Source organism: Solanum dulcamara, chromosome 1 (assembly GCF_947179165.1).
Source record: "Solanum dulcamara chromosome 1, daSolDulc1.2, whole genome shotgun sequence".
Lineage (NCBI taxonomy): Eukaryota > Viridiplantae > Streptophyta > Magnoliopsida > Solanales > Solanaceae > Solanum > Solanum dulcamara.
This window is the reverse complement of record NC_077237.1, coordinates 1,373,082-1,398,709: the sequence shown is the minus strand read 5'-3', so window position 1 is coordinate 1,398,709 and position 25,628 is coordinate 1,373,082. Positions and strand designations below refer to the sequence as shown.

The following is a 25,628-nucleotide window of genomic DNA, read 5'->3' as shown; positions in this document are numbered from 1 at the left end:
AGTAGCCCCTAAATGCTCAAAAAAATCGAGTAGATCATGGCGAAGCTACTGGAATTCTTTCTCAGGACATTACAAATGGTTCTGTTAATGTTTTAAAAAACAATTTACCGGATAACATATCATCAAAAAATTTATGAACTAACACACGAAAAACTGAGAAAATCGCCTAATTCCTATTGAGTGCCCCCTAAATGCTCAAAATGCCGTGTAGATCATGGCAAGGCTATTGGAATATTTTCTCGGGTCATTACGGATGGTTCTTTAATGATTTTGGAAAAAAAATTGATCGACACCATATCACGAAAAAAATCATAGACTTAAAAACGAAAAATTGAGAAAATTGCCTAATTTTTATTAAGTGACCTTATATGCCAAAAAGGTCGCGTGGATCGTGGCGATGCTATTTAAATTCTTCTTAGATTATTATGGATGGTTCTGTAAATATTTTAAAAAATAATTGATCGGAAGCCATATCATTAAAAAATTCACGAACTAACAAAATTGAAAAATTGAGAAAATCGTATAATTTCTTTTGAGTACCCCTTAAATGGAAAAAACCCCCCAGAATGGATCAGGGTGAGACTATTAGAATTCTTACTCAGGTCATAATGGATGGTTCTGTAAAGTTTATTGAAAAACATTGGCTGAAAGCAATATCATCAAAAAATTTATGGACTAACAAACATAAAACTGAAAAAATCACTTAATTCTTGTTAAGTGACCCCTAAATGCCAAAAAAAAAGAGTCAAGCAATATCACCAAAAAATATCATGGACTAACACACAAATAAAACAGAGAAAACCTCCTAATTCTTGTTGATTGGCCTCTAAATGTGAATTTTTTTTTGCATGGATCATTGTGAGGCTACAGGATTTCTTTCAAGGTCATTATGAATGATTCTATAGTTGTTTTGGTAAAAAAATTGTCTGGAAGCCATATCACCAAAAAAATTAATGGACTATCATACATACACAAAAATGAGAAAATCATTTAATTTCTATTGAGTGACTCCTAAATGTCAAAAAAAAATCGAGTGGTTTAGGGAAAGACTGTTGGAATTCATCCCCAGGTCATCATGAATGGTTCATTAAAGTTTTTGAAAAACTTGATAGAAAGCAATGTCACCAAAAAATTCATGAACTAACATATATAAAAAATTGAGAAAATCACAATTCCTATTGAGTGGCTCCTAAATGCATAAAAAAGTTACGTGGACAATGGCAACGCTATTGGAATTCTTCTCGAGGTCATTACTGATGGTTTTGTAAAGATTTTAGAAAAAAATGATTGTTAGCCATATCACCAAAAAATTTATAGACAAACACACATAAAACTGAGAAAATCGCTTAATTCTATTGAGTGGCCTTTAATGTCAAAAAAATACCGTGTGGATCATGGAAAGACTACTGGAATTTTTTTCAGGTTATTACGAATGTTTCTGTAAAGATTTTGGAAAATAATTAACCATAAGCCATAACACCAAAATATTCATGGACTAACATACATAAAAAATTAAAAAAAATAGTCTAATTTCTATTGAGTGATCCCTAAATGCCAAATAAGCCGCGTGGATTATTGCGAGACTACTGAAATTCTTCCCTAAGTCATTACGGATGGTTGTATAAAGGTTTTGAAAAAAAATTAATTGGAAGACATATCACAAAAAAAAGTTCATGGACTAACACACACATGAAAAACTGAAAAAATAACAGAATTCATGTATTTTTTAGTAATATGACGCTAAGTCAATTATTTTCCAAATCCTTCATAGAATCATCTGTGATGTCCTGAGGAAAAATTCCAGTAGCCTCATCATGATACACACAATCTTTTTTGGCATTTAGAGTTCATCAAAAGAAATTAGGCATTTGTCTAAGTTTTTCGTGAATGTTAGTCCATTTTTTTTTGTGATATGACTTTCAATAATTTGTTTTTGCAAAATCTTTATAGAACCATCTGTGATGACCTAGAGAAGAATTTCATTAAACTCGCCATGATTCACGCGATTTTTTTTGGCATTTAAAGGCCACTCGACAAAAATTATGTGATTTTTCTTAGTTTTTTGTGTGCATTAATCCATGATTTTTTTTGATGATTTGTCTTGCGTTCATTTTTTTTTTCAAAATTTTTATAGAACCATCCGTGATGACCTTGGAAAGAATTTCAATAGCATCTCCATGATCCATGCGACTTTTTTGCAATTAGGGTTAATCAATAGAAATTAGGTGATTTTCTCAATTTTTCGTGTGTTAATCCATATATTTTTTTATTATATGACTTTCGGTTAAAAATTTTTCAAAATCTTTTTAGAACCATTCGTAATGACCTGGAAAGAATTTCAATAGTTTGGGGCCACTGATCCACGCAATATTTTTAGTATATTGGGGCCACTCTACATGAATCATGCGATTTTCTCAACTTTTCGCCATGATACACGCGGCCTTTTTTGGCATTTTGGGCCAACTCATTAGGAATTAAGCGATTTTTTCAGTTTTTGTATATATTAGTTTATGAATTTTTTGGTGATATAATCTCCGATCAATTTTTTTCCAAAATCTTTATAGAACCATCTGTGGTGATCTGGGGAAGAATTCAAGTAGCCTCACCATGATCCACACAACTTTCTTTGGCATCTAGGGGCCACTCAACAGGAATTACACGATTTTTAATTTTTTTTGTGTTTGTTAGCCTATGAATTTTAGGTGATATAGTTTGCGACCAAATTTTTTCCACAACCTTTACAAAACCACCATAATGACGTGAGTAGGAATTCTAATATCCTTGCCACAATTCACACATATTTTTTTGGGCATTTAGGGGTCATTTAACAAGAATTAGATAATTTTCTCTGTTGTTCGTGTCTTAATCTATGAATTTTTTAGTGGTATGACTTTATGTCAAAGTTTTTTCAAAATCTTTATAGAACCATCAGTGATGACCTGGGAAAGAATTCCAGTAGGTTCGCCATGATCCACATGATTTTTTTGGCATTTAGGGGCCATCCATTAGGAATTAGGTGATTATCTTAGTTTTCGTGTGTGTTAGTTAATGAATTTTTTGGTGATATGACTTCTGATCATTTTTATTCCAAAACCTTTACAGAACAATTCGTGATAACCTGAGAAGAATTCTAGTAGCATTGCCATGATTCACACATTTGTTTTGGTATTTAAGGGTCACTCAACAAAAATTATGAGATTTTTTTCATTTTTTCGTGTGTGTTATTGAGTCCATGAATTTTATGGTGTTATGACTTTCGATCAATTTTTTTCTACAACCTTTACAGAAAAAATTATAATGACGTGAGGAAGAATTTCAGTAGCCTCGCCATGATCCATGCGGCTTTTTCCGACATTTACAGCCACTCAATAGGAATTTGATAATTTTCTTAGTTTTTCGTATGTGTTAGTCCATTAATTTTTTGGTGATATGACTTTCTGTCAATATTTTTTCAAAGCCTTTACAGAACCATCCACGATGACCTGGGGAGGAATTCCAGTAGCCTTGCCATGATTCACGCGACATCTTTTAGCAGTTAGGGGTCACTCAACAAAAATTAAGTGATATTATCAATTTTTCGCGTGTAACGTCAATGAATTTTTTTAGTGATATGACTTCGGTTAATTTTTTTTTTAAAACCATCCCTAATGACCCGGAGAAGAATTCCAGTAGCCTCACCATGATTCACGCGATTTGTTTTAGCATTTAGGGAACACTCAAGAGAAATTAAACGATTTTCTCAATTTTTTGTGGGTATTGGTCCATAAATTTTTTGGTGATATTTCTTCTGATTAATTAATTTGCAAAACTTTTACAAAACCATCCATGATGACTTAGGAAAGGATTTCAATAGCCTCGCTAGGATCCACTCAGCTTTTACTTACATTTTTAGGGCTCTTCAACCAAAATTTAGCGATTTTCTTAGTTTTTCGTGTGTTAGTACTTTACTATGTACCTTATTCTATGACTTTATTTTTACTTCTTGTTTCCTCTTTTTTGTTTATCATATTATTTATTGTTGCTATTGTTCTTTTCTCTTTTATATTCTATATATATGATTTTTTCATTACTATATTTCTTTTTTCTACTAGGAAAAATTCTTTACAAGGTAGGAGTAAAGTTGGATACACACTACTCTACCTAAACCCCACTTGCGAAATTTCACAGCATATATTCTCGTTGTTGGAATAACTTACATCGACTTGTAGGAACCTCTTATGGCAGTTTACTACTGATATGTAAGATACAAATGACGATCTGAAACATTACACACTAATTTTATTATGCATACTAGGGGTGTACATGTACCGGGTTGGTTCGGATTTTTTATAAACCAAACCAAACCATTTGTATCGGGTTATTAAATCTATAAACCAAACCAAACCAATAAAGTCGGGTTTTTCGATATTAATTTTTCTCGGGTTTTTTGGGTTTTTTCGGGTTATTCGGGTTTTTTCGGATTTTTCGGGTTTCCATAGTATCTAATAAAAAACAAAGAGCGGTGCTTCTTAAAAAGAATTCTAGTACAAAATATCAACATATAAGATGGAGGCAGAACACTGTTTGAAGTTTTAACTTTATAATATAACTTTATAAGATGGGCTTTTTTTTTGTATATTATTTAGATGGTTTCTCAAGTCCAAATCTAAATGTAAGAAAGAAAAAACAATTATGAAAAAAAAATTAAAATATTTATAAATTATATTTTAATAAATATTTTTATGTATAACATAATTTAAGAGTAGTATATTTATAATCGGGTCGGTTTGGATTCGGTTTGACTTTTTTTAGTTAAAACCAAACCAACCCTATAATGGTCGGGTTTTTTTTCCAAACACCAAACCAAGTCAAACCAAACCACTAGTCGGTTTTTTTTTCCGGTTTGATTCGGTTTGTCGGTTTGGTGCGGTTTATCGGTTTGTCTTGTACAGCCCTAATGCATACATCTTTATGAGATTATTAAAATCAACAGAAAATTAAATATGTGGATCGATTAGGGTAACAAGAACGACACCTTAATCCCAAACAAGTTGAGGTCAACTACATGAATCCAGATTATCCATAACGATCAATTCAAACTCATCTCCGTCCAATATTATAAATAAAAAGTACCAGATGTTCTCTATATTTTCTTCTGGCTCCCAGAGTCGTAGGTAGAATGGTATGAAGAGTATAAATGACACCTTAATACTCAAAAGAGTTGTGGCAAATTGTCTTTCTCCTCTAAGTGGAGACCTACCTAGAAAGATTAGATAAAAAAGAGTTATAAAAAGAACTATGATGATTATAACAAAAGGCCGCGAGACACATTGTCTAGTGGTATAAATTCGACTTAAACAAATGATGATTATAAAGCAGCATTACACTCATGAAAAATATAATGAATGAAGGGAATAATAGATGGCTTTAGGGGGCAGGGGTTGATCAACTTATATAAGAAAATGGATCAAAGATGGGGTGTGGGTGGGTGGGATAGATCAAAAGTTGTTCGGATTCCTTAAAAATACCAATGAATGCATTAGGATCTTTAAGAAATAGTGCATTTTTAGAGGATCTAACGCCTAAGATAACATTTTTGAAGAGTTGAGCAAGATAACTGAAGAGTTGCGGGTAATATGGTAATTGTCATGAATAGTAAAGAGACAAGATTGGAAGGAACAAGAGGCATTAAGAAGTTACGAGGGATTTTCCGTGCTAGAACGTATTATCAACTATTCAAGACGACAAAGCTCTAGAAATGATTCCTTCAACAAAAACATTTTAAGATCATATCGCACGAATGCATATTAAAACGCACTCACTTAAAATGGTGTTCAATGGTTGAAATGATAAAGTTTTCAATCAGAAAAACATATATTTAAATCTTTGCTTTCAGAAGTCTAGCTTTCAGCTCATCAGCCACAGCATCAATGAACTCTTGGGTGTTCACATATTGATGTCTAGCAACCCTGTAAGATTTCAATTACACACAAATTATAACGACGACAGCACTAAGGGTTAACTTTAGAACACGAAATACTATGAATAAGAACAAAGTAGGGAGCTCACTTGGATCCGTGGATAATAAGTGCTAGATCTTTGGTCATTTTCCCGTTTTCCACGGCACTGATGCAAGCTGCTTCTAGTTTCTTGGTGAAATCCAAGAGTGCAGCATTGTTGTCCAACTTTGCCCTGTTAAAAAACATGATTGTTTGTTCGGTACTGCTATCATTAAAAATCTAAGTGCATCCTCAAGCGATAGTGGTGCACAATCTGAAACTCGATAAACAATGGACCTGCCTGTGGCAAGGGTTCGAATCCATGACATGTGCCTAATCTACATATCACGTGCTACACTCATACCACCAGACCAAAGCCCTGGGAGCGCTAAGTGCAGCAAATTAAGTACCAGAATGTCCTACCTATGTGCAAGCCCACGAGTCCAGGCAAAAATTGAAGCAATGCTATTTGTGCTGGTTTCACCTCCTTTCTGATGGACCCTGTAGTGGCGAGTCACGGTTCCATGGGCTGCTTCTGCTTCCACGGTCTTTCCATCCGGACATATCTAAACCAAATATACCAACCCGATTTGAATCCAAAATAAAGTCGTAAATCAGCAATTGAGCCAAAATGATCCAACGAGCAATAAGTCTTATTTTCTAGAAAACTTGACTTTCTGCATCTAAAGCATGGATATCTCAAATAAATCATATGAAATCACGAGATAAAGGACTCAAAATTAAAGGAACTGGGAGCAGCAGCAGAAAATGGAAGCAAATAAAGAACATACCAGGATCGATGTCATCAATCCAAGCGATCCAAATCCTATTCAAGCAATAAACAATATAAGAACAATTACGAGCTCAAACGAGAATTAAAGAAGGTAGCAAAAGTGAACATTGAACAAGTAAAATTTTTCATATGGAAAATCCAAAATGTATTCAAGATAGATCTATAAGCCGTTAGCAAGCTGGCCAAGGATACCTTGTGCTAAGAAATCACTCTGTACATCCCCATCATAGTTTTTGCACGCCCATACATAACCACCATCGCTTTTTAAAGCATAAGCAACCATATCATCGATGAGGCGATGTTCGTACCTATTTTTGATGAATTCAATCATTTAACAATCTCCATCATTTACAATCATTAACAAGAACCAGTTATTGGAAATGAAAAGTTGGGTACTTGCCAGATCCCAGCTTCCTCAAACTTTAATTTCCATTTTGACCCATAAACTTCTTGGAATATGTCCTTGAATCTTCAGAAAAGATCATAAAAGTAAGACGAGAAACCCAAAAATAGAAGGGATAGAGAAGACAGGCAAATAGAGGTAAAAGAGTAAAGGAACAATCCAATTTAAATGGTGAGTATGCAGAGAAGTACAGCATCAGATCAACGCTAGCCATACCTTCCGTCATATTTCTTAAGGATGGTATTCTTTGTGCTAAGATAGAGTGGCCATTTCTTTTGGTAAGCCATGTTCATAGAAGCTTCAGCAAAAGAGCGAATAGACTGCACCAAAAGAAAAAAGCAGCAAAGATGCATAACTCCAGAGCAATGTAATTATCTGTTTTCAATACACTCGAAAACAAACCTCGTCTGTGTTGTACATGGATAGAGCCACTCCACCAGCACCAGTGAAATTGTAAACCTCGAACTCGGTCTTTTCATCCGTCCCTTCTGGTACTGCAATCATGTTCAATACAATATCTCAGCGACATCTTCGAAACATAAATTATTAAAAAAATAGTAAATGAATCAGAACCAATATACTCTTAGTCAAACTAGAGTAGAGCAAACATATATTAGCAGAGTTTCGGAATCATACAGGTTCATGCAACTTTACAGATGCAAAACTTTACCAAATACTAATTTGAGTTTTCCAGCTCCTTGAATTACTGTATCAGTGGCTCGATATTGATCACCAAAAGCATGTCTGCCAATGCATATCGGTTTTGACCAACCTGATGTCAGCTACATCTATGTAAGTCAAAGAGAGAATCAAGTGAACAACCAACAAATATACAACTTCAGCAAATAAACATACCTGGAACAAGTCGGGGGATGTTATTGCAGAGGATTGGTTCCCTGAACACCGTACCTGCAACACAATAGCCAATAATAATGGATATCTTCAATTTCATACAAGGATGTCACCCACCATAATTGACGAGTAGAGAAGGAGGCTCACCATTCAGAATGTTCCTAATTGTCCCATTTGGGCTCTTCCACATATGCTTCAAGTTAAACTCCTTCATACGGGCCTCATCTGCAAATGCATTATCATACAACTTTAATCCAAGTTCAGCAACTTATGATATCTCACTGTCCAATTTTATACTTTTAAGGAACTTATGATTTTCTCAAACTTTCTTCAATGTTTTCAAATTGTGGTGTATAGCTCCTTGTCTTCATTGTGTCTCATGTACACCCGAAGCTGACGTGACACATAAATTTTGGAGATGTCTAGATGATCATTTTGTAAGTTGGAGTGTTGCGCTGACATAGTGGAGACGAGTTGAGGTGTCTAGATGTGCACTCTCAAAGTTGGTGTGTTTACTTGCTAGCTGAGGTCAAGTTTGAGTGTTTGTTTATGTATTATGCCTTAAGTTTCATTATAAAGATTAAAGAATAGATGTCCGACATCACACCGAAATTTGATGGTTTAACCCTTGTACTCTGAATATCATCATTAATCCAGGACCAGCAGGTTAATAAAATGAAATGAACAACATGGAAAAACGTAAGCACCTGGAGTGATGGTTGCACACTTAATTGCTACATTATACCTGCAATTTATTAGTTCAAACATAATAAGGTTGGATATAAAAGATCAAACATTCAGTAATCGATGGAGAGATTATGGAAAGTCAGTATATGAGCTTGGTCCTAAAACAACCATTTTTTCATTAAGCGGAAACTTAAAGATAGAAAGAAATGGACACATACTCCAAAGTAGCCTTAGCGCTTTCAATTGTAACCTTATCATCTGTGGCATCACGGTGAGGAAGGCCAAGATCGAAGTATTTTATATCCAACTCCACAAAAGGCAAGATGAGCTAAAGCTTAAAAGAGAATACAAATATCAGCAACTGAAAATGAACACGAGGATAGACACAGAATATTTTACTGATGCATAAAAAAGGGCAGCCCGGTGCACTTAAGCTCCCGCTATGCGCAGGGTCCGGGGAATTTTACTGATGCATACATAAGCCAAAATAACTTGTTACCTTATCCTTAATTAATTTCCAAATGACACGAGTCATTTCATCTCCTGCATCACACAGCCAGACATACCAACATAAGAAAGTGAAAATATACATTTCTTGAAGGTTAAGAAGAATCAATGAGTAATTTAGTGGACCAAATTAATTTATCATATATATAATGACGTAATGTGAACTTTTATCATACTTTGACGGTTGATTATCATTTCACCCTGCTTCTATATTACGAAAATAACTACAATTTTTGGAGATGGACTTACTAGAACTAGGTTGTTACATAAGTATCAGAGTGCCTTCACATCTGACCTTAAAGAATGGTGGGGAGAACTTAAGCAAGGATGCTGAGCCCCTAAACGGGAGGTGTATGTAACACCTTAGGTGAATCCTACATTAACAAAACATGGAGAGATTTTCGTATATAAAGAAACAGGCCTCAGACCCCAGTGATTAAACCATGGGGATCAGATTGCCACGACGGTAGACATGGTGAAAGCTAAACCCGAATGCCAAGCTGGAGCATTTAGAAGGAGTATGGGTATTAAACAACACTCCAGAAAGTTAGTTGATTACGAATGGGATGTGGGTTGAAGAAGCCGGTATGGATTCGGGGAGGATGGTTAATAAGTAGCGGGTAGGAGTAGCCAAAATATAGGCAAACGTTTAATGTGTATTCCTTCCTCATCTTCGTTCTTCTCTGTATTCCTAGCCCTTACTACTTTTCTTCATTACTTCTGCATTCAGTTGCATTGCGGATTCTGGTTTAATTAATTTCATTATCACTTCTTGGGCCAATTGTATTTCCTTATTCTTAATTAAGTAGCCACTACACCTAGTAACGCGTTTTATAGTTGTTCAGATTTATGCTCAAAACAGACAATCTCATTGGGATGTTACACCCCTTTTATCCGAACAAGAAACAACACAAAAATCAATTCTTGAACAACTAATCAGTACATAATATTATGAACTTACAGCCTCCAGATGCTAGCCAATAAAAATGCAAAAAAGATTCCAGTGGTTAAGAAGACACCCTTTTCCACCAGAAAAAGAAACCACATAAAAATCAATTCTTGAACAGGCAGGACATATTTTTATGAAATTACAGCCTCCAGACATTAGTGGACAGGTGGATAAAACTGCAACAAATGATCCGATAAATACTCTTTTCCAGTAGTTAAGAAGATAACCTTTTCATCCAGAATCAAGAAACAGCATAAAAATCATTTTCATATTTATCATACCCATTGTAATCCCACAAGTGGTGTATGAGGAGGGTAGAATGTACACAGACCTTACCCCTACCTTGGGAGGTAGAGAAGTTGTTTTCGATAGACCCTCGTTTCAAAGAAAAGCATATCAAAGTAGATACTAAAAAAAAGAAGGAACAGTAACAACAATAAAAAAAATAGTGCAATAATCGAAATACAAGGGATAGTAGAATGTAACAGAATTGGAGGACAAGAAACTATAGGAGTAAGGAAAGATGAGCAAGACACCGCTCTACTACCTAACAACCTTCTATCCTACCCTAATATCATTACATAAGTATGATATAACAAGCCTACTGGAACAGAAGATCAAGTCTTGAACAAAAAATCAGTACATAATTAGGATATAACAGCCTACTGAAACTGAAGCAGCATAAAAATCAATTCTTCAACTAAAATCATTACACAATTAGGATATAACAGCCTACTGAAACTAAAGCAGCATAAAAAAATCAAGTGTTGAACTAAAATCAGTACATAATTAGGTATATAACAGCCTGCTGAATCAGAAGCAGCATAAAAGTCAAGTCTTGAATAAGAATCAGTACATATTTTTATGAAATTACAGTCTCCAGATATTAGTAGACTGGTAGATAAAATGCAAAAAATCAAAACCAAAAAAATTCATAGATACTCTATTCAAGTAATCAAGAAGGAGAAATCTTAGTAGCTCAGTTGTTTGGCTAAGTGAACTTTCACCTAGTTAATGACAGTTCCATTCCCCACCTTGTAATTCCCTCCCCTACCCCCAATTTCTTTTTAAGAAGACACCATTCTCACCCAGAATCAATAACCAGCATAAAAGTCAATTCTTGAACTAAAATCACTACATAAATTTGGATATAATAGCCTATTGAAACTGAAGCATCTATTTACACACACCAAATTTCAGCCAGAATCAAGAAACAGCATAAAAATCAATTCTTGAACTAAAATCAGCACACAACTAGCACATTGAAGCAGCTATTTACACACATCAATTTCAAGAAAGTTTGAAAAAAGACCACATAATAAAACGGAAAAGAAGCATAGAGTGATAGAGAAATAAGGATCTGACCGTCCATTTCAACTATGGGGTTAGCCACTTTGATCTTTTGGAAAGCCATTTTTAGTGAAAAATTGAGATTAAGAACTGGAAATTCTGGTGATATTAAGAGTAATGGAGTTTGATAAAGAAAATTTCGCCGGCGGGAGAAGCTTAAATTGTTAGAAAATGGAGAAAAAATAAAATTACAATGGAGGGGTTGAAGTTTTGAAGGTACGTGCAAATTGGAAATATAAACAAAATGAGATGACATTATTATAAACAAAAGTATTTAGGTAGGATTGTACCATGAAATTTCAATTATTTGTCTCACAACAACCTTCCCATGTGATATTTATTTTTGACCCCGTGACATTCTTCAAAATTCCTAGTATTTGTTACTCTCTTTGTTTTAAGATATAAATTGACAGATATTTTGACAATTAAATACTCTAACTTTTAGTATGCATTTTTAAATATATCATCCGTCTTCATTGTAACAACTGAATGCTCCAATTTACAAAATGATAATCTAGACACCTTAAATATTTATGAGTCATGTTGGTGTTGGGTGTACATGAGACACACTTGGGACAAGTTGAAATGTTTACTTGTCAGTTGAGACTAAACTAAAGTGTCTAGATATGTACTTTTAAAGTTGAAATGTTTACTTAGCAGCTAAGATCAAGTTTGAGTGTTTGTGTTATGTATTATGTTTTGTTTTAATTTGTTTACTAATGTTCAATGTGAATTTGGGAAAGTCTTCAACTTTTTGAAATAAAATTTACATGTTTCTGTAACACCCTAATTTTTTTTACACTAAGACCCAAACCATTCTTCATATGCTTATAGGCACGAATCGGATGACTTCTAATTTTGTATGTGTTAGGATCAATTCCTAAGTATTTGAAGTGTATTAGATGTGGTTTAGCGCCATAAGGGATCTCTAACACCAAGTTAAGTTTAAAACATTTATGTCGGTTAAGTTTTTCAATGAGTTCATATAAGGGTCAACTTCAAACGACCATATCTCTCAACATATAAAGAGTTAGGTGGCACATGACCTATCAAATTAAGGTCTATGAATCTTTTTACAACGCCACTAAATTTGCATAATTTGAAGTTCGGACTAGAAAGCAATGATTGTTTTACTTGGACATGTCCGGATTGGACAATTCGGGAGCTCACCTGTCAATTTGACGACTTGTCGAATGGTTCAGCGTATCGTCAAATTTGCCCGAAAGCCTTCAGACTCTGTAATTTTTTGCTATCTAAAGCGCCCTTTTGGCGATCCGCCAAATATTCGATGGGACCTCCAGGGCGCTGATGAGGCCGACAGAATTTATCAAAAGGTCGTTTTCTTTGATTTTAATGGTCTTCTTGCGTTAGAAGGGTATTTTTGACTTGTTACCCTCAATTAACTTCACTAAGTCTATCTTACAACTTAATAACATTCTTATATGTATAGCCACTCTCAGAATTCCTAATTCTCCTTCTACCAGAACAAGAACTTCAAGAAAAGGATTTCTCCAATTTCTGAAGATCTAAAGACTCCAAGTTCAAGATTCTTTTCAAGAATCCTAACGTATTCAATCAAGATTTTTTCCCAAATTTCAACTCCAAGAAATCCATAGAAGGGTTTCTCAAGTTCAAGCTACAAGGTTCCAAGCCTATAACTTTTCTCCAGTAATTCTTAAGATTCAGGCATGTAAGGCTACTCATAGTGTTGGATTAAGGTCATCTTCACGCCCTACATATTTATTCAGTCAGTAAAATTCAAACCTAGGGTTTTTACCCCAAGTTCTCTTGAGTTCGGATATGTTTTGATTTTCCCATCTTGAGTTCTGAGTATTATCGTTGAGATTATGTTTCTTCATGTATTCTAAGTTCTTACTGTCACGACCTAGCCCCGTAGGCCGTGACTAGTGTCCGAATTGGACACTCGTATACACACATATTATCTTTTGTCAATCGACAATTAAACACGATATAGAATTTATATGGGTAGCACGTTGTCTCAAACTGTCACTTATATATATACCAAAATTAGCTATTTCTTGGGGAGTCTTAATTGTCAAAAATAAGATAACATAATACGTAAGCCGACAAGGCTTTCACTCCGAATGTAAATGTCCAAAAACATATGCCATACTAGTACATCAGACAATATCTACATACAACCCACTCATGTGTCTACAGACCTCTAAGAGGATTAACAATAGCATATGACGAGACAGGGCCCCGCCGTACCCCCAAAATACACAAATATATACATTATAAGGATTAGTACCAAAAGTTTAGGCTCCGAGACAATGGAGCACTTCAACCCGTTGAGTAGAATCCTAAGGTGGCGGCTCTCCAAAATAAGTATCTGTACCTGCGGGCACGAAACGCAGCCCCCCGAAGAAGGGGGTCAGTACGAAATATGTACCGAGTATATAAAGCATAAAATATCGTAAAGGAGATCACATCTGAAATAAAGATTCAGGAGTCAAGTGTCATAATCAATAAATCACTGTACCTGTGTTATAAAATAAAGACATGCATATCATCATCATATATCGTACCTGGCCCGTTATGGGACTCGGTATCACAATTATATCAATATATCGTCATATGTATATATATACCATACCCGGCCCTCTAGCAAGGAACTCGGTGAATAGAGTAGTGTACACTGATACCGTACCCGGCCCATTATGGGACTCGGTGCCATAATCATATCGTCATATCATTATAATATCATATTATCATATCACGTACCCGGCCCTCTAGTAAGGGACTCGGTGAATAATGTAGTGGAATTCATACATGATAACATACCCGGCCTATCGTAGGACTCGGTGAATAATACCATAACAGCATGCACGAATAAGATATCATTAGCAACCTTGTGAAATTTAATCATTATCGGAGACTTAATAGAATAAGCAAAACAGACCATCATTTGAAAACCAAGACAATAGTCATTATAAATCACACTAATTATGGATTATACTAAAATATGAATTATACCACAACATGAGTTATACCAACTAGGATGGCTGGAATTATACACATGAGTCAAGACATAACAATATAAATTTTGAAAATCAAGAACGGTAGCCATCCGAGTATATCTACGAATAAGAGTTTCTTTGGAATTTAAGCATACGTCATTCGTTCGTTTCATATGGATCATGCCAAAAGAAGAAAATGTTAACTTTACATACCTTTAGCGTTTATACGTATACGTTGTCCAATATTGTCTCAACCTATATTAAAACGTTAAGCACTATGATTAAGCTATGGACAAGAATAAAACGTAGTCTATCGTTAGTAGGTTATTTCTAAAAAAAATTGGACAGCACCTCCCCTATACCACTCACTTTTCCCACTTTTAAACCAGCCATATAATCATCAACCAACATCAACAATCCAAAATATTGACACAAAATAAGATTTATTATTCATGTTACCAAAGCAGTAAATTCGGAAAGTCAAGTACCTCACGTTGTATCTAAAATTTGAAAATGAAAACGGCAAAACTGGACTTTATAACCTTCATGAAACATTTAGATCTATGTCTTAAGTTTCCAATGCAAAAGAAATCAACTCAAAATTCATTTTCTACAAAGAGATATCATCAAAATACGAACAGCTATACATGAAGGAATTTTCAATCCAGAATCTGGACAGAATTTGTCTTAAGATTCATGCTCAGTTTTCGACATCATAACAGCAGATATAGACTAAGACATAAACATAAGAGTTGTAGGTACGTGTATTAGCTTTCCAAAACATGTTTAATATCTAAATTCGAAGGTCTACACAATGAGATATTCCAGAATTACTACCAGCTACTCAATTCCAAAAACGGGTTTGAACATTCAAAATCTTCATACACCTTTTTCCTCCAAATTCAAGAACAACAACTCATCAACAACATCAAAACAATATCAACCATTATTATACATCATCACTAACCTAATTTCATCCATTTAATCTACCTAAAACAACCCTTTAACCCATAAATCTCAACAAATCACCAAACTAGTTTATAACACTATTTTCTCCGTTCTAATCCGTTAAAACTCTAACTAAACTTGTTAACAATGAAAATGAGACTTTAATATTACCTTGAATTTGCAGCACCACATAAAATCTTCTCCTTATTGGTTGATTTCTAGCTCAAATTGAAGCCAACACGACGTACAACAATTTTCTCTTCATGAGCTTCGGATTTCGGGACTTAATTTTGGTCGGATTTGGGATTTTTCTCAAGAACTCCCTTTCTCTCTCTCTTTGGAAATTTCCAGAATTATGTTGATCTTTGTATGAAGGAATAGTTACAAAAAATCAGATTTAATTTTGTGGGTATTGGGCCTGACCCGAATTAGAATTGGGTTGGACCGAATTCACTATTTAGTTTGGCCTGTCAGATTTAAAACGTCTATATCTTATTACTCTGATATCACATTTCGTCCCACGACCTATGGTTGGAAAGATATTTCAATTATCTACAACTTTCATGTTGAGAGTTTTCCCAAATTCTCAAATTATAAAGAGGTTATGGCCTCCCGAAGTCAGCTTACCCGAAACGTAACTTTAAGAAAAACATATTTGATGGCTTCTATTTTGATTCGGCTTAAGGGTCCTTCTTGAGATGTATTTTACTACACATAATTTATTCATATAACTTGGCATCTACAACAAATCATGTCTTTTTAAAATTCAAAATTAAAAGCCCTTGAATTTATAATCGTTAGCTTACGAATAATCCAAAATACAAAAATACGGAATGTAACATTCTTCCCCCCTTTAGAACATTCGTCCTCGAATGTTAAACCCGCCTCATAAAGTCTTATAAGAAATTTGGGGGAATAGTCTTTTTTTTTTTTTTTTTGCAACAACAAATAGTTTCATATGTCAATCAATATAATTAATCGAGAGGTTTAGATTACCTGTAGGCGTAGAAAACAAGTGAGGATACTTATCCTTCATCTCTTCCTCGGCTTCCCAGGTCATCTCTTCTCTATTGTTATTTCGCCACAATACTTTGACGGAAGCCACATCCTTAGTACGTAACCTTCTGACTTGGCGATCAAGTATAGCTATAGGGTTTTCCTCGTAAGAAAGCTCCTCCGTCACCTGGATATCATCCATGGGGAATACTTTAGAAGGATCACCAATGCATTTGCGAAGCATCGACACGTGAAAAACAGGGTGCACTGCTTCCAAATCAGATGGTAGGTCCAACTCATATGCAACCTTGCCTATTCTACGAGTAACCTGATAAGGGCCAATGTAGCGCGGGCTAAGCTTTCCTTTCTTACCGAATCTCATTACCCCCTTCATGGGTGACACCTTCAAAAACACCCAATCACTAACCTGAAACTCTAAGGGTCGACGTCGATTGTCTGCATATGATTTCTGTCGACTCTGGGCTGCTAATAACCTTTCCCGAATAAGCTTCACTTTATCAACAGCTTGTTGAATCATATCGGGTCCGATTAACTTAGCCTCACCAACATCAAACCAGCCAATAGGTGACCTACACTTCCTGCCATATAAAGCCTCATACGGTGCCATCTGAATGCTAGAATGGTAGCTGTTATTATAGGCAAACTCAATAAGTGGCAGATGGTCATCCCAACTACCTCTAAAGTCAATAATACAGGCCCGTAACATATCTTCTAGCGTCTGAATAGTGCGTTCAGCCTGCCCATCAGTCTGAGGGTGAAATGCTGTACTAAGATTTATTTGTGTTCCCAATCCCTTCTGAAATGATCTCCAGAAGCTAGCTGTAAACTGAGCCCCTCTGTCTGAGATAATAGATATGGGAATCCCATGAAGTCTTACTATCTCTTTGATATATAACCTTGCATAGTCCTCCGCTGAATATGTAGTTCTAACCGGAAGAAAGTGGGCTGATTTTGTCAGCCTATCTACAATCACCCATATGGAATCATACTTCCGTGGAGTGCGAGGTAAGCCTGTAATAAAATCCATATTAATTGCTTCCCACTTCCAAGTCGGGATTTCTATCTCTTGTAATAGTCCGCCAGGCTTCTGATGCTCAATTTTAACTTGTTGGCAGTTTGGGCACTGGGCTACAAACTTTGCTATATCCTTCTTCATTCCATTCCACCAGTATAAACATCTAAGGTCATGATACATCTTTGTCGACCCTGGATGCACAGAATACCGGGCATAGTGTGCCTCTCCCAAAACCTGTTGTCGTAGCCCTATAATCTCAGGTACGCATAATCTGCCTCTATATCTTAGCACTCCATCAGGTGTGACCTCGAATGGGGTCCTTTCCTTTTGAAGGGTTTCATCTCGGTACTGTGCCAGAATAGGGTCTTCATACTGGCGTTGCTTTACCGCTTCTATGATAGAGGATTCAGCAACTCCTCGAATAAAAACTCTACCATCACTAGAATCAGCCAAACGGACTCCAAGGTTAGCTAACTGGCAAATATCACGGATTATCTTTTCTCGTTCTGGTTGTACATCTGCCAGGCTACCCATGGATTTACGGCTAAGTGCATCTGCTACAACATTTGCTTTCCCTGGGTGGTATAGAATATTAACATCATAATCTTTCAGCAACTCTAGCCACCTTCTCTGTCGCAAATTCAGGTCCTTCTGCTTAAAGATATATTGGAGACTTTTGTGGTCCGTATAGATATCAATATGTACACCATATAAATAATGCCTCCATAGTTTCAAAGCATGAATTACTGCTGCTAATTCCAGATCATGAGTTGGATAATTTCTTTCGTGCTTCCTTAACTGTCGGGAGGCATAAGCTATGACTCTACCATGTTGCATCAATACACATCCTAACCCAACACCAGAAGCATCACAATAAATAACATAGCCATCTGGTCCTTCAGGAAGGGTTAGAACTGGGGCCGTAGTCAACTTGTCTTTCAGCAACTGAAAGCTTTGTTCACAGGCATCGGTCCACTGGAACTTAACGGCCTTTTGAGTTAGCCTTGTTAAAGGTGCTGAAATTGAAGCAAATTTCTCAACGAATCTCCTGTAATATCCTGCTAGCCCAAGAAAACTACGTACCTCAGTAGGTGTCGTAGGTCTAGGCCAAGTCTTTACGGCCTCGATTTTCTGTGTATCTACTCGAATACCATCAGCTCCAATAATGTGCCCCAAGAATGCTACTGAAGTCAACCAGAATTCACATTTAGAAAATTTAGCATACAACTTCTGGTGCTGGAGCACCCCAAGTACCTTCCTCAAATGATCTACGTGCTCCCCTTCCGATCGTGAGTAGACCAGAATATCATCAATAAATACAATCACGAACAGGTCTAGGAATGGCTTGAACACTCGGTTCATAAGATCCATAAACACTGCTGGGGCATTGGTCAGCCCAAAAGACATCACCCGAAACTCATAATGCCCGTATCGGGTCCTAAACGCAGTCTTTGGAATATCTGCCTCCTTTACCCGTACCTGGTGATAGCCTGACCGCAAGTCTATTTTTGAAAAACACTTAGCACCTTGCAATTGGTCAAATAAATCATCAATCCTGGGGAGAGGATATCTATTCTTTATTGTCACCTTGTTCAACTGCCTATAATCAATACACATTCGTAGTGACCCATCTTTCTTTCTCACGAATAATATCGGTGCTCCCCAAGGTGATATACTGGGCCTAATGAAGCCTTTTTCTAATAGGTCTCGCAGTTGCTCCTTCAACTCCTTCAGTTCTGCGGGTGCCATTCTGTAGGGAGGAATAGATATAGGCTGGGTATCTGGCAATATATCTATATTGAAATCTATCTCCCACTGAGGAGGAAGACCTGGAAGTTCATCTGGGAATACATCTGTAAATTCGTTAACTACCGGAACTGACTGAAGAGTCGATTCCTCTGCTTCCAAGTTATGGATACGAACCAGATGATAAATATAACCCTTTCTAACCATTTTCCTTGCCTTGAGGTATGAAATAAACTTACCCCTCGGTGATGCTGTATTGCCCATCCATTCTATGACTGGTTCTCCTGGGAATTGGAATTGAACTACTTTTTCTCTACAATCAACATTAGCATAACAAGAAGCTAGCCAATCCATGCCCATAATAACATCAAATTCTGTCATAGCTAACTCTACCAAATCTGCCTTGGTGTGTCGACTATATATAATCACCGAACAATCTCTATATACTTTGTTGGCTATAACAGAATCTCCTACCGGTGTAGCTACCTCAAATGGTTCTATTGATTCAGATTTTATTCCGATTCTACTAGCAACAATGGAAGATATATATGATAAGGTGGAACCTGGATCTATCAATGCATATACATCCTGCGAGAAAATCGATAATATACCTGTAACTACATTTGGCAACGCCTCCTGGTCCTGTCTACTAGCCAAGGCATATATGCGGTTCGAAGGACCGCTAGAACTGAAAGATCCACCACGGCCTCTACCACGGCCTGCTGTTATCTGAATACCCTGCCCCACAGGGCGCATAGCTACAGAAGAAGATGAGCCAACAACTGACCCAGTAGGCTGAGCTGCACCACTTAAATTACCCCTAAATGGACACTCCCTCATAATATGGCCTTGACGGCCGCAAGTAAAGCATGCACCTGTAGAAAAACGACATTCTCCAAAATGTGACCTACCACAACGAGGACACCGAGGCAAAGGTGGTCTCGATTGACGCGAACCCCTGTTTATCTGTGAACTTGAAACCCTGGAGCTTTGACCGGATCCTGAATACCCTGTGCTATCGAATCTACTACCTTTGAATTGTGGGGGTGCACTCCGGGCTGACTGAGAAGGATATCTACTGTACTGCTGAGGCTGCCCGCCTTGAAATTCCCCAGAATAACTAGCCGATCTAGCTCTTTTACGCTGGCCTCTATCATGATCTCTATCGGGCTGACGCCCTCTGTGCCGATCTTCTACCCCTTGTGCATATTCCTGTACCCGAGCAATGTCCATACCTGGCTGAGAAGTCATTGCCATACAGCTATCAATCAAATAACGATCCAGCCCCATCACATACCGATGCACTCTATCAGCCATGTCAGCTACAATAGCTGGTGCATGTCTCGCCAACGAGTCAAACTCAATGCTATAATCTCTGATGCTCCTGCCATTCTGCCTCAATTGTAAAAACCTGTCTACTCTGGCTCGTCTCATCTCTGGAGGTAGAAAGTGGCCAAGGAAGGCCTCCACAAATTCACCCCACACCGCTGGAGGAGCACCCTCGCCCCTAGATAACTCCCATGACTCATACCAATTAACAGCTACATCACGCAGCCGATAGGAAGCTAACTCAACAGACTCTGTCTCAGAAGCCTTAATTATTCTCAACGTACGCTGCACCTGTCGGATAAACTCCTGCGGGTCATCCCCGGGCCTTGACCCATAGAACTCTGGAGGATTACAAGTCAAGAAATCACGAGCCCTTAAACTATCATGTCTATCAGCATAGTCAACCCCTAACCCATGCCTGCGAGCCTGCCCTGTCGCTATTCTGGTCAGCAACTGAACTGCATCTCTCATAGCCCTGTCCTCTGCCCCTGGCTGAAGAGCTGGAGGCTCAGGTACTGGAGCCTCTGGAGCTGGCGGTGAAGCAACCCCCCGATCCATAGTGTCAGTTGCTGCTTCTCTCTCCTCATATGGCGGTGTAGTAGAGCTCGCCGACTGGAGCACAACCTCAGGCATAGACTGGGCACGGCCCTAGTAATCCTCGGGGTCCGACTAGTCTCTCCTACTACTGACTTTCCCTTTTGGGCAGCTGTCGCTTTTCTTGGAGGCATCGCTGTAAATATAATAGTATGTTAGGGAGAAATTATCCTGATAATATAGCTCTATCGCACGATTTAAAGTAAAAGAAATGATAACATCCTAAATATCCTGTAGCCTCCTGTTTATAGATGTGGTGCACAACACACCGATAAACAAGACTCTACTATACACGGTCTGTAGACATTCCGAGGATGAACTGCTCTGATACCACTTTTGTCACGACCTAGCCCCGTAGGCCGTGACTAGTGTCCGAATTGGACACTCGTATACACACATATTATCTTTTGTCAATCGACAATTAAACACGATATAGAATTTATATGGGTAGCACGTTGTCTCAAACTGTCACTTATATATATACCAAAATTAGCTATTTCTTGGGGAGTCTTAATTGTCAAAAATAAGATAACATAATACGTAAGCCGACAAGGCTTTCACTCCGAATGTAAATGTCCAAAAACATATGCCATACTAGTACATCAGACAATATCTACATACAACCCACTCATGTGTCTACAGACCTCTAAGAGGATTAACAATAGCATATGACGAGACAGGGCCCCGCCGTACCCCCAAAATACACAAATATATACATTATAAGGATTAGTACCAAAAGTTTAGGCTCCGAGACAATGGAGCACTTCAACCCGTTGAGTAGAATCCTAAGGTGGCGGCTCTCCAAAATAAGTATCTGTACCTGCGGGCACGAAACGCAGCCCCCCGAAGAAGGGGGTCAGTACGAAATATGTACCGAGTATATAAAGCATAAAATATCGTAAAGGAGATCACATCTGAAATAAAGATTCAGGAGTCAAGTGTCATAATCAATAAATCACTGTACCTGTGTTATAAAATAAAGACATGCATATCATCATCATATATCGTACCTGGCCCGTTATGGGACTCGGTATCACAATTATATCAATATATCGTCATATGTATATATATACCATACCCGGCCCTCTAGCAAGGAACTCGGTGAATAGAGTAGTGTACACTGATACCGTACCCGGCCCATTATGGGACTCGGTGCCATAATCATATCGTCATATCATTATAATATCATATTATCATATCACGTACCCGGCCCTCTAGTAAGGGACTCGGTGAATAATGTAGTGGAATTCATACATGATAACATACCCGGCCTATCGTAGGACTCGGTGAATAATACCATAACAGCATGCACGAATAAGATATCATTAGCAACCTTGTGAAATTTAATCATTATCGGAGACTTAATAGAATAAGCAAAACAGACCATCATTTGAAAACCAAGACAATAGTCATTATAAATCACACTAATTATGGATTATACTAAAATATGAATTATACCACAACATGAGTTATACCAACTAGGATGGCTGGAATTATACACATGAGTCAAGACATAACAATATAAATTTTGAAAATCAAGAACGGTAGCCATCCGAGTATATCTACGAATAAGAGTTTCTTTGGAATTTAAGCATACGTCATTCGTTCGTTTCATATGGATCATGCCAAAAGAAGAAAATGTTAACTTTACATACCTTTAGCGTTTATACGTATACGTTGTCCAATATTGTCTCAACCTATATTAAAACGTTAAGCACTATGATTAAGCTATGGACAAGAATAAAACGTAGTCTATCGTTAGTAGGTTATTTCTAAAAAAAATTGGACAGCACCTCCCCTATACCACTCACTTTTCCCACTTTTAAACCAGCCATATAATCATCAACCAACATCAACAATCCAAAATATTGACACAAAATAAGATTTATTATTCATGTTACCAAAGCAGTAAATTCGGAAAGTCAAGTACCTCACGTTGTATCTAAAATTTGAAAATGAAAACGGCAAAACTGGACTTTATAACCTTCATGAAACATTTAGATCTATGTCTTAAGTTTCCAATGCAAAAGAAATCAACTCAAAATTCATTTTCTACAAAGAGATATCATCAAAATACGAACAGCTATACATGAAGGAATTTTCAATCCAGAATCTGGACAGAATTTGTCTTAAGATTCATGCTCAGTTTTCGACATCATAACAGCAGATATAGACTAAGACATAAACATAAGAGTTGTAGGTACGTGTATTAGCTTTCCAAAACATGTTTAATATCTAAATTCGAAGGTCTACACAATGAGATATTCCAGAATTACTACCAGCTACTCAATTCCAAAAACGGGTTTGAACATTCAAAATCTTCATACACCTTTTTCCTCCAAATTCAAGAACAACAACTCATCAACAACATCAAAACAATATCAACCATTATTATACATCATCACTAACCTAATTTCATCCATTTAATCTACCTAAAACAACCCTTTAACCCATAAATCTCAACAAATCACCAAACTAGTTTATAACACTATTTTCTCCGTTCTAATCCGTTAAAACTCTAACTAAACTTGTTAACAATGAAAATGAGACTTTAATATTACCTTGAATTTGCAGCACCACATAAAATCTTCTCCTTATTGGTTGATTTCTAGCTCAAATTGAAGCCAACACGACGTACAACAATTTTCTCTTCATGAGCTTCGGATTTCGGGACTTAATTTTGGTCGGATTTGGGATTTTTCTCAAGAACTCCCTTTCTCTCTCTCTTTGGAAATTTCCAGAATTATGTTGATCTTTGTATGAAGGAATAGTTACAAAAAATCAGATTTAATTTTGTGGGTATTGGGCCTGACCCGAATTAGAATTGGGTTGGACCGAATTCACTATTTAGTTTGGCCTGTCAGATTTAAAACGTCTATATCTTATTACTCTGATATCACATTTCGTCCCACGACCTATGGTTGGAAAGATATTTCAATTATCTACAACTTTCATGTTGAGAGTTTTCCCAAATTCTCAAATTATAAAGAGGTTATGGCCTCCCGAAGTCAGCTTACCCGAAACGTAACTTTAAGAAAAACATATTTGATGGCTTCTATTTTGATTCGGCTTAAGGGTCCTTCTTGAGATGTATTTTACTACACATAATTTATTCATATAACTTGGCATCTACAACAAATCATGTCCTTTTAAAATTCAAAATTAAAAGCCCTTGAATTTATAATCGTTAGCTTACGAATAATCCAAAATACAAAAATACGGAATGTAACACTTACATTGTGGTTCATTCTTATTCTATTACATGAACCCTATATATTGAAGAAGTGTTAAAGCTTTTGCATAAATGATTGCATGCATTGCTTTTCAGTTAAAGTAAAGTTCAAGTATTTTAAGTTATCAGTTGAAGAAAAGTTTCAAATGAACATTAAGTGTTCCAAGTGCATTATTTTATAGTAAATGACATGACTATTTTTAAAGAAAACATTATCAGTTATGAGAAGGCATTATCAGTTATGAGAAAGCATTATCAGCTTTCAGAAAACAAGATTTAGTTTAAAGAAAGTATTTTAAGCAAAGGCTCTAAGTATCAAACTGCCAGTTTTTCCCTAAAGCGAGACATCTTTAAAGTTGTTGAGCATTATTTTATTGCATGTTTTTTAGAATAGTATTGAGCACCGATTTAGATAAGAGTTCATATAACTCGAAGTCCCATAAAACTCACCCCACTCGATTTTTGACTTTGATTTCATACTATTCTAAGGTTGGAGGCTCCGTTAGATATCAAAAAACAAGATTTTTTTAATGAAAATAATAATATTTAATCAAAAGTCTAACTAAAGTAGAATTTTTTTAATTTTGAAAAATCAAAAGACAAAATTTATCCTTTTTTCTAATATTCAAATATGAAATATTTAGGAACTAACCTTTCACGCTCCGGGAGGGTACCCTAGATGCGGCCGACACTCAGAAATCATTACTGGCTCCCAAGTGAACCACTTGGTTTGGTCACACATCCGTTCATTCATTCAATCAACAAAAGTTTAAAATAAAAAGGCAATTAGATGGGCAAATCCAATCAATAATCTAACTCAAGAAAGAAATGTCATAGGCCAACAAATCACACTCCAATCTATGTCATGAGAATAGTCTGACAATAACAATTCAAGGAATAGTCTGACAATAATCAAGTTTCATCAAGACTATCATCATGCTCACATCCAATCACAATTATGCATTTACAAGTTCAAGACTCTATACTCAATGCTTAGGCATATGCATTCAATATTAATCAAAATACTATTAGGGTTTACGAAATAAGTAGTTTAAATCATTTGTTCAAGAAACAAGTTCGTGGAAAATATTAATTACGCGAAATTATGTAAAATGTGTTAAATTTAAAGAATTCTCGAGAAACACAATCATGGGAACTCAATTCATTCACGAATCAACCTATCACAATCATGGGGCACATGGAAGAACAATGTTCATGCTTTAGTTTAGCCTTACATACTTGGAGAT

The 25,628-nt window shown here is 36.4% G+C and overlaps 2 protein-coding genes and 1 long non-coding RNA gene across 4 annotated transcripts; all 3 read right to left on the bottom strand.

Moving 5' to 3' along the window:
• Positions 1 to 5,114: 5,114 nt before the first annotated feature.
• On the bottom strand, positions 5,115 to 11,762 carry LOC129896315 (isocitrate dehydrogenase [NADP]-like). Of its 2 annotated transcripts, XR_008767951.1 has the most exons (16): positions 11,535 to 11,762; positions 9,213 to 9,256; positions 8,932 to 9,041; positions 8,734 to 8,771; positions 8,174 to 8,251; positions 8,030 to 8,083; positions 7,845 to 7,946; positions 7,577 to 7,668; positions 7,391 to 7,494; positions 7,172 to 7,240; positions 6,964 to 7,079; positions 6,770 to 6,804; positions 6,402 to 6,544; positions 6,049 to 6,171; positions 5,802 to 5,948; positions 5,115 to 5,239 (listed from the first exon to the last, which is right to left on the bottom strand). XR_008767951.1 is itself a non-coding variant. In XM_055972179.1 (15 exons), the coding sequence occupies exons 1-15, from the start codon at positions 11,581 to 11,583 to the stop codon at positions 5,858 to 5,860; spliced, it is 1,248 nt and encodes a 415-aa protein (XP_055828154.1). In that variant the 5' UTR covers positions 11,584 to 11,761; the 3' UTR covers positions 5,668 to 5,857. The 2 variants fall into 2 exon arrangements, 1 of the variants encoding a protein (XP_055828154.1); XM_055972179.1 differs by lacking the exon at positions 5,115 to 5,239 and having other exon boundaries at positions 5,668 to 5,948; positions 11,535 to 11,761.
• Positions 11,763 to 13,513: 1,751 nt separating this feature from the next.
• Positions 13,514 to 15,831, bottom strand: LOC129885871 (uncharacterized). Its single transcript, XR_008766150.1, has 3 exons — positions 15,620 to 15,831; positions 14,714 to 14,755; positions 13,514 to 13,878 (listed from the first exon to the last, which is right to left on the bottom strand). It is a non-coding gene; the product is annotated as an uncharacterized LOC129885871 (long non-coding RNA).
• A 1,449-nt stretch (positions 15,832 to 17,280) lies between these two features.
• LOC129884921 (uncharacterized) lies at positions 17,281 to 23,941 on the bottom strand. The gene is made up of 6 exons (XM_055959189.1): positions 23,711 to 23,941; positions 22,805 to 22,846; positions 21,883 to 21,969; positions 19,838 to 21,285; positions 17,659 to 18,055; positions 17,281 to 17,305 (listed from the first exon to the last, which is right to left on the bottom strand). Exons 4-6 carry the CDS (start codon positions 21,186 to 21,188, stop codon positions 17,281 to 17,283), a joined length of 1,773 nt encoding a protein of 590 aa, XP_055815164.1. The 5' UTR covers positions 21,189 to 21,285; positions 21,883 to 21,969; positions 22,805 to 22,846; positions 23,711 to 23,941.
• Between the last annotated feature and the right edge of the window lie 1,687 nt (positions 23,942 to 25,628).

Coding starts and splice junctions, on each gene's coding strand:
- LOC129896315 (XM_055972179.1), bottom strand. CDS start 11,583: ATGGCTTTCCAAAAGATCAAAGTGGCTAACCCCATAGTTGAAATGGAC. Junction 8,772..8,931: donor AGCGCTAAGGCTACTTTGGA/GTATGTGTCCAT, acceptor AATAAATTGCAG/GTATAATGTAGCAATTAAGT. Junction 7,080..7,171: donor TTTGAGGAAGCTGGGATCTG/GCAAGTACCCAA, acceptor CATCAAAAATAG/GTACGAACATCGCCTCATCG.
- LOC129884921 (XM_055959189.1), bottom strand. CDS start 21,188: ATGCCTGAGGTTGTGCTCCAGTCGGCGAGCTCTACTACACCGCCATAT. Junction 18,056..19,837: donor GTTGCCAAATGTAGTTACAG/GTATATTATCGA, acceptor TATACCACCCAG/GGAAAGCAAATGTTGTAGCA. Junction 17,306..17,658: donor CATCCAGGGTCGACAAAGAT/GTATCATGACCT, acceptor CTATTATCTCAG/ACAGAGGGGCTCAGTTTACA.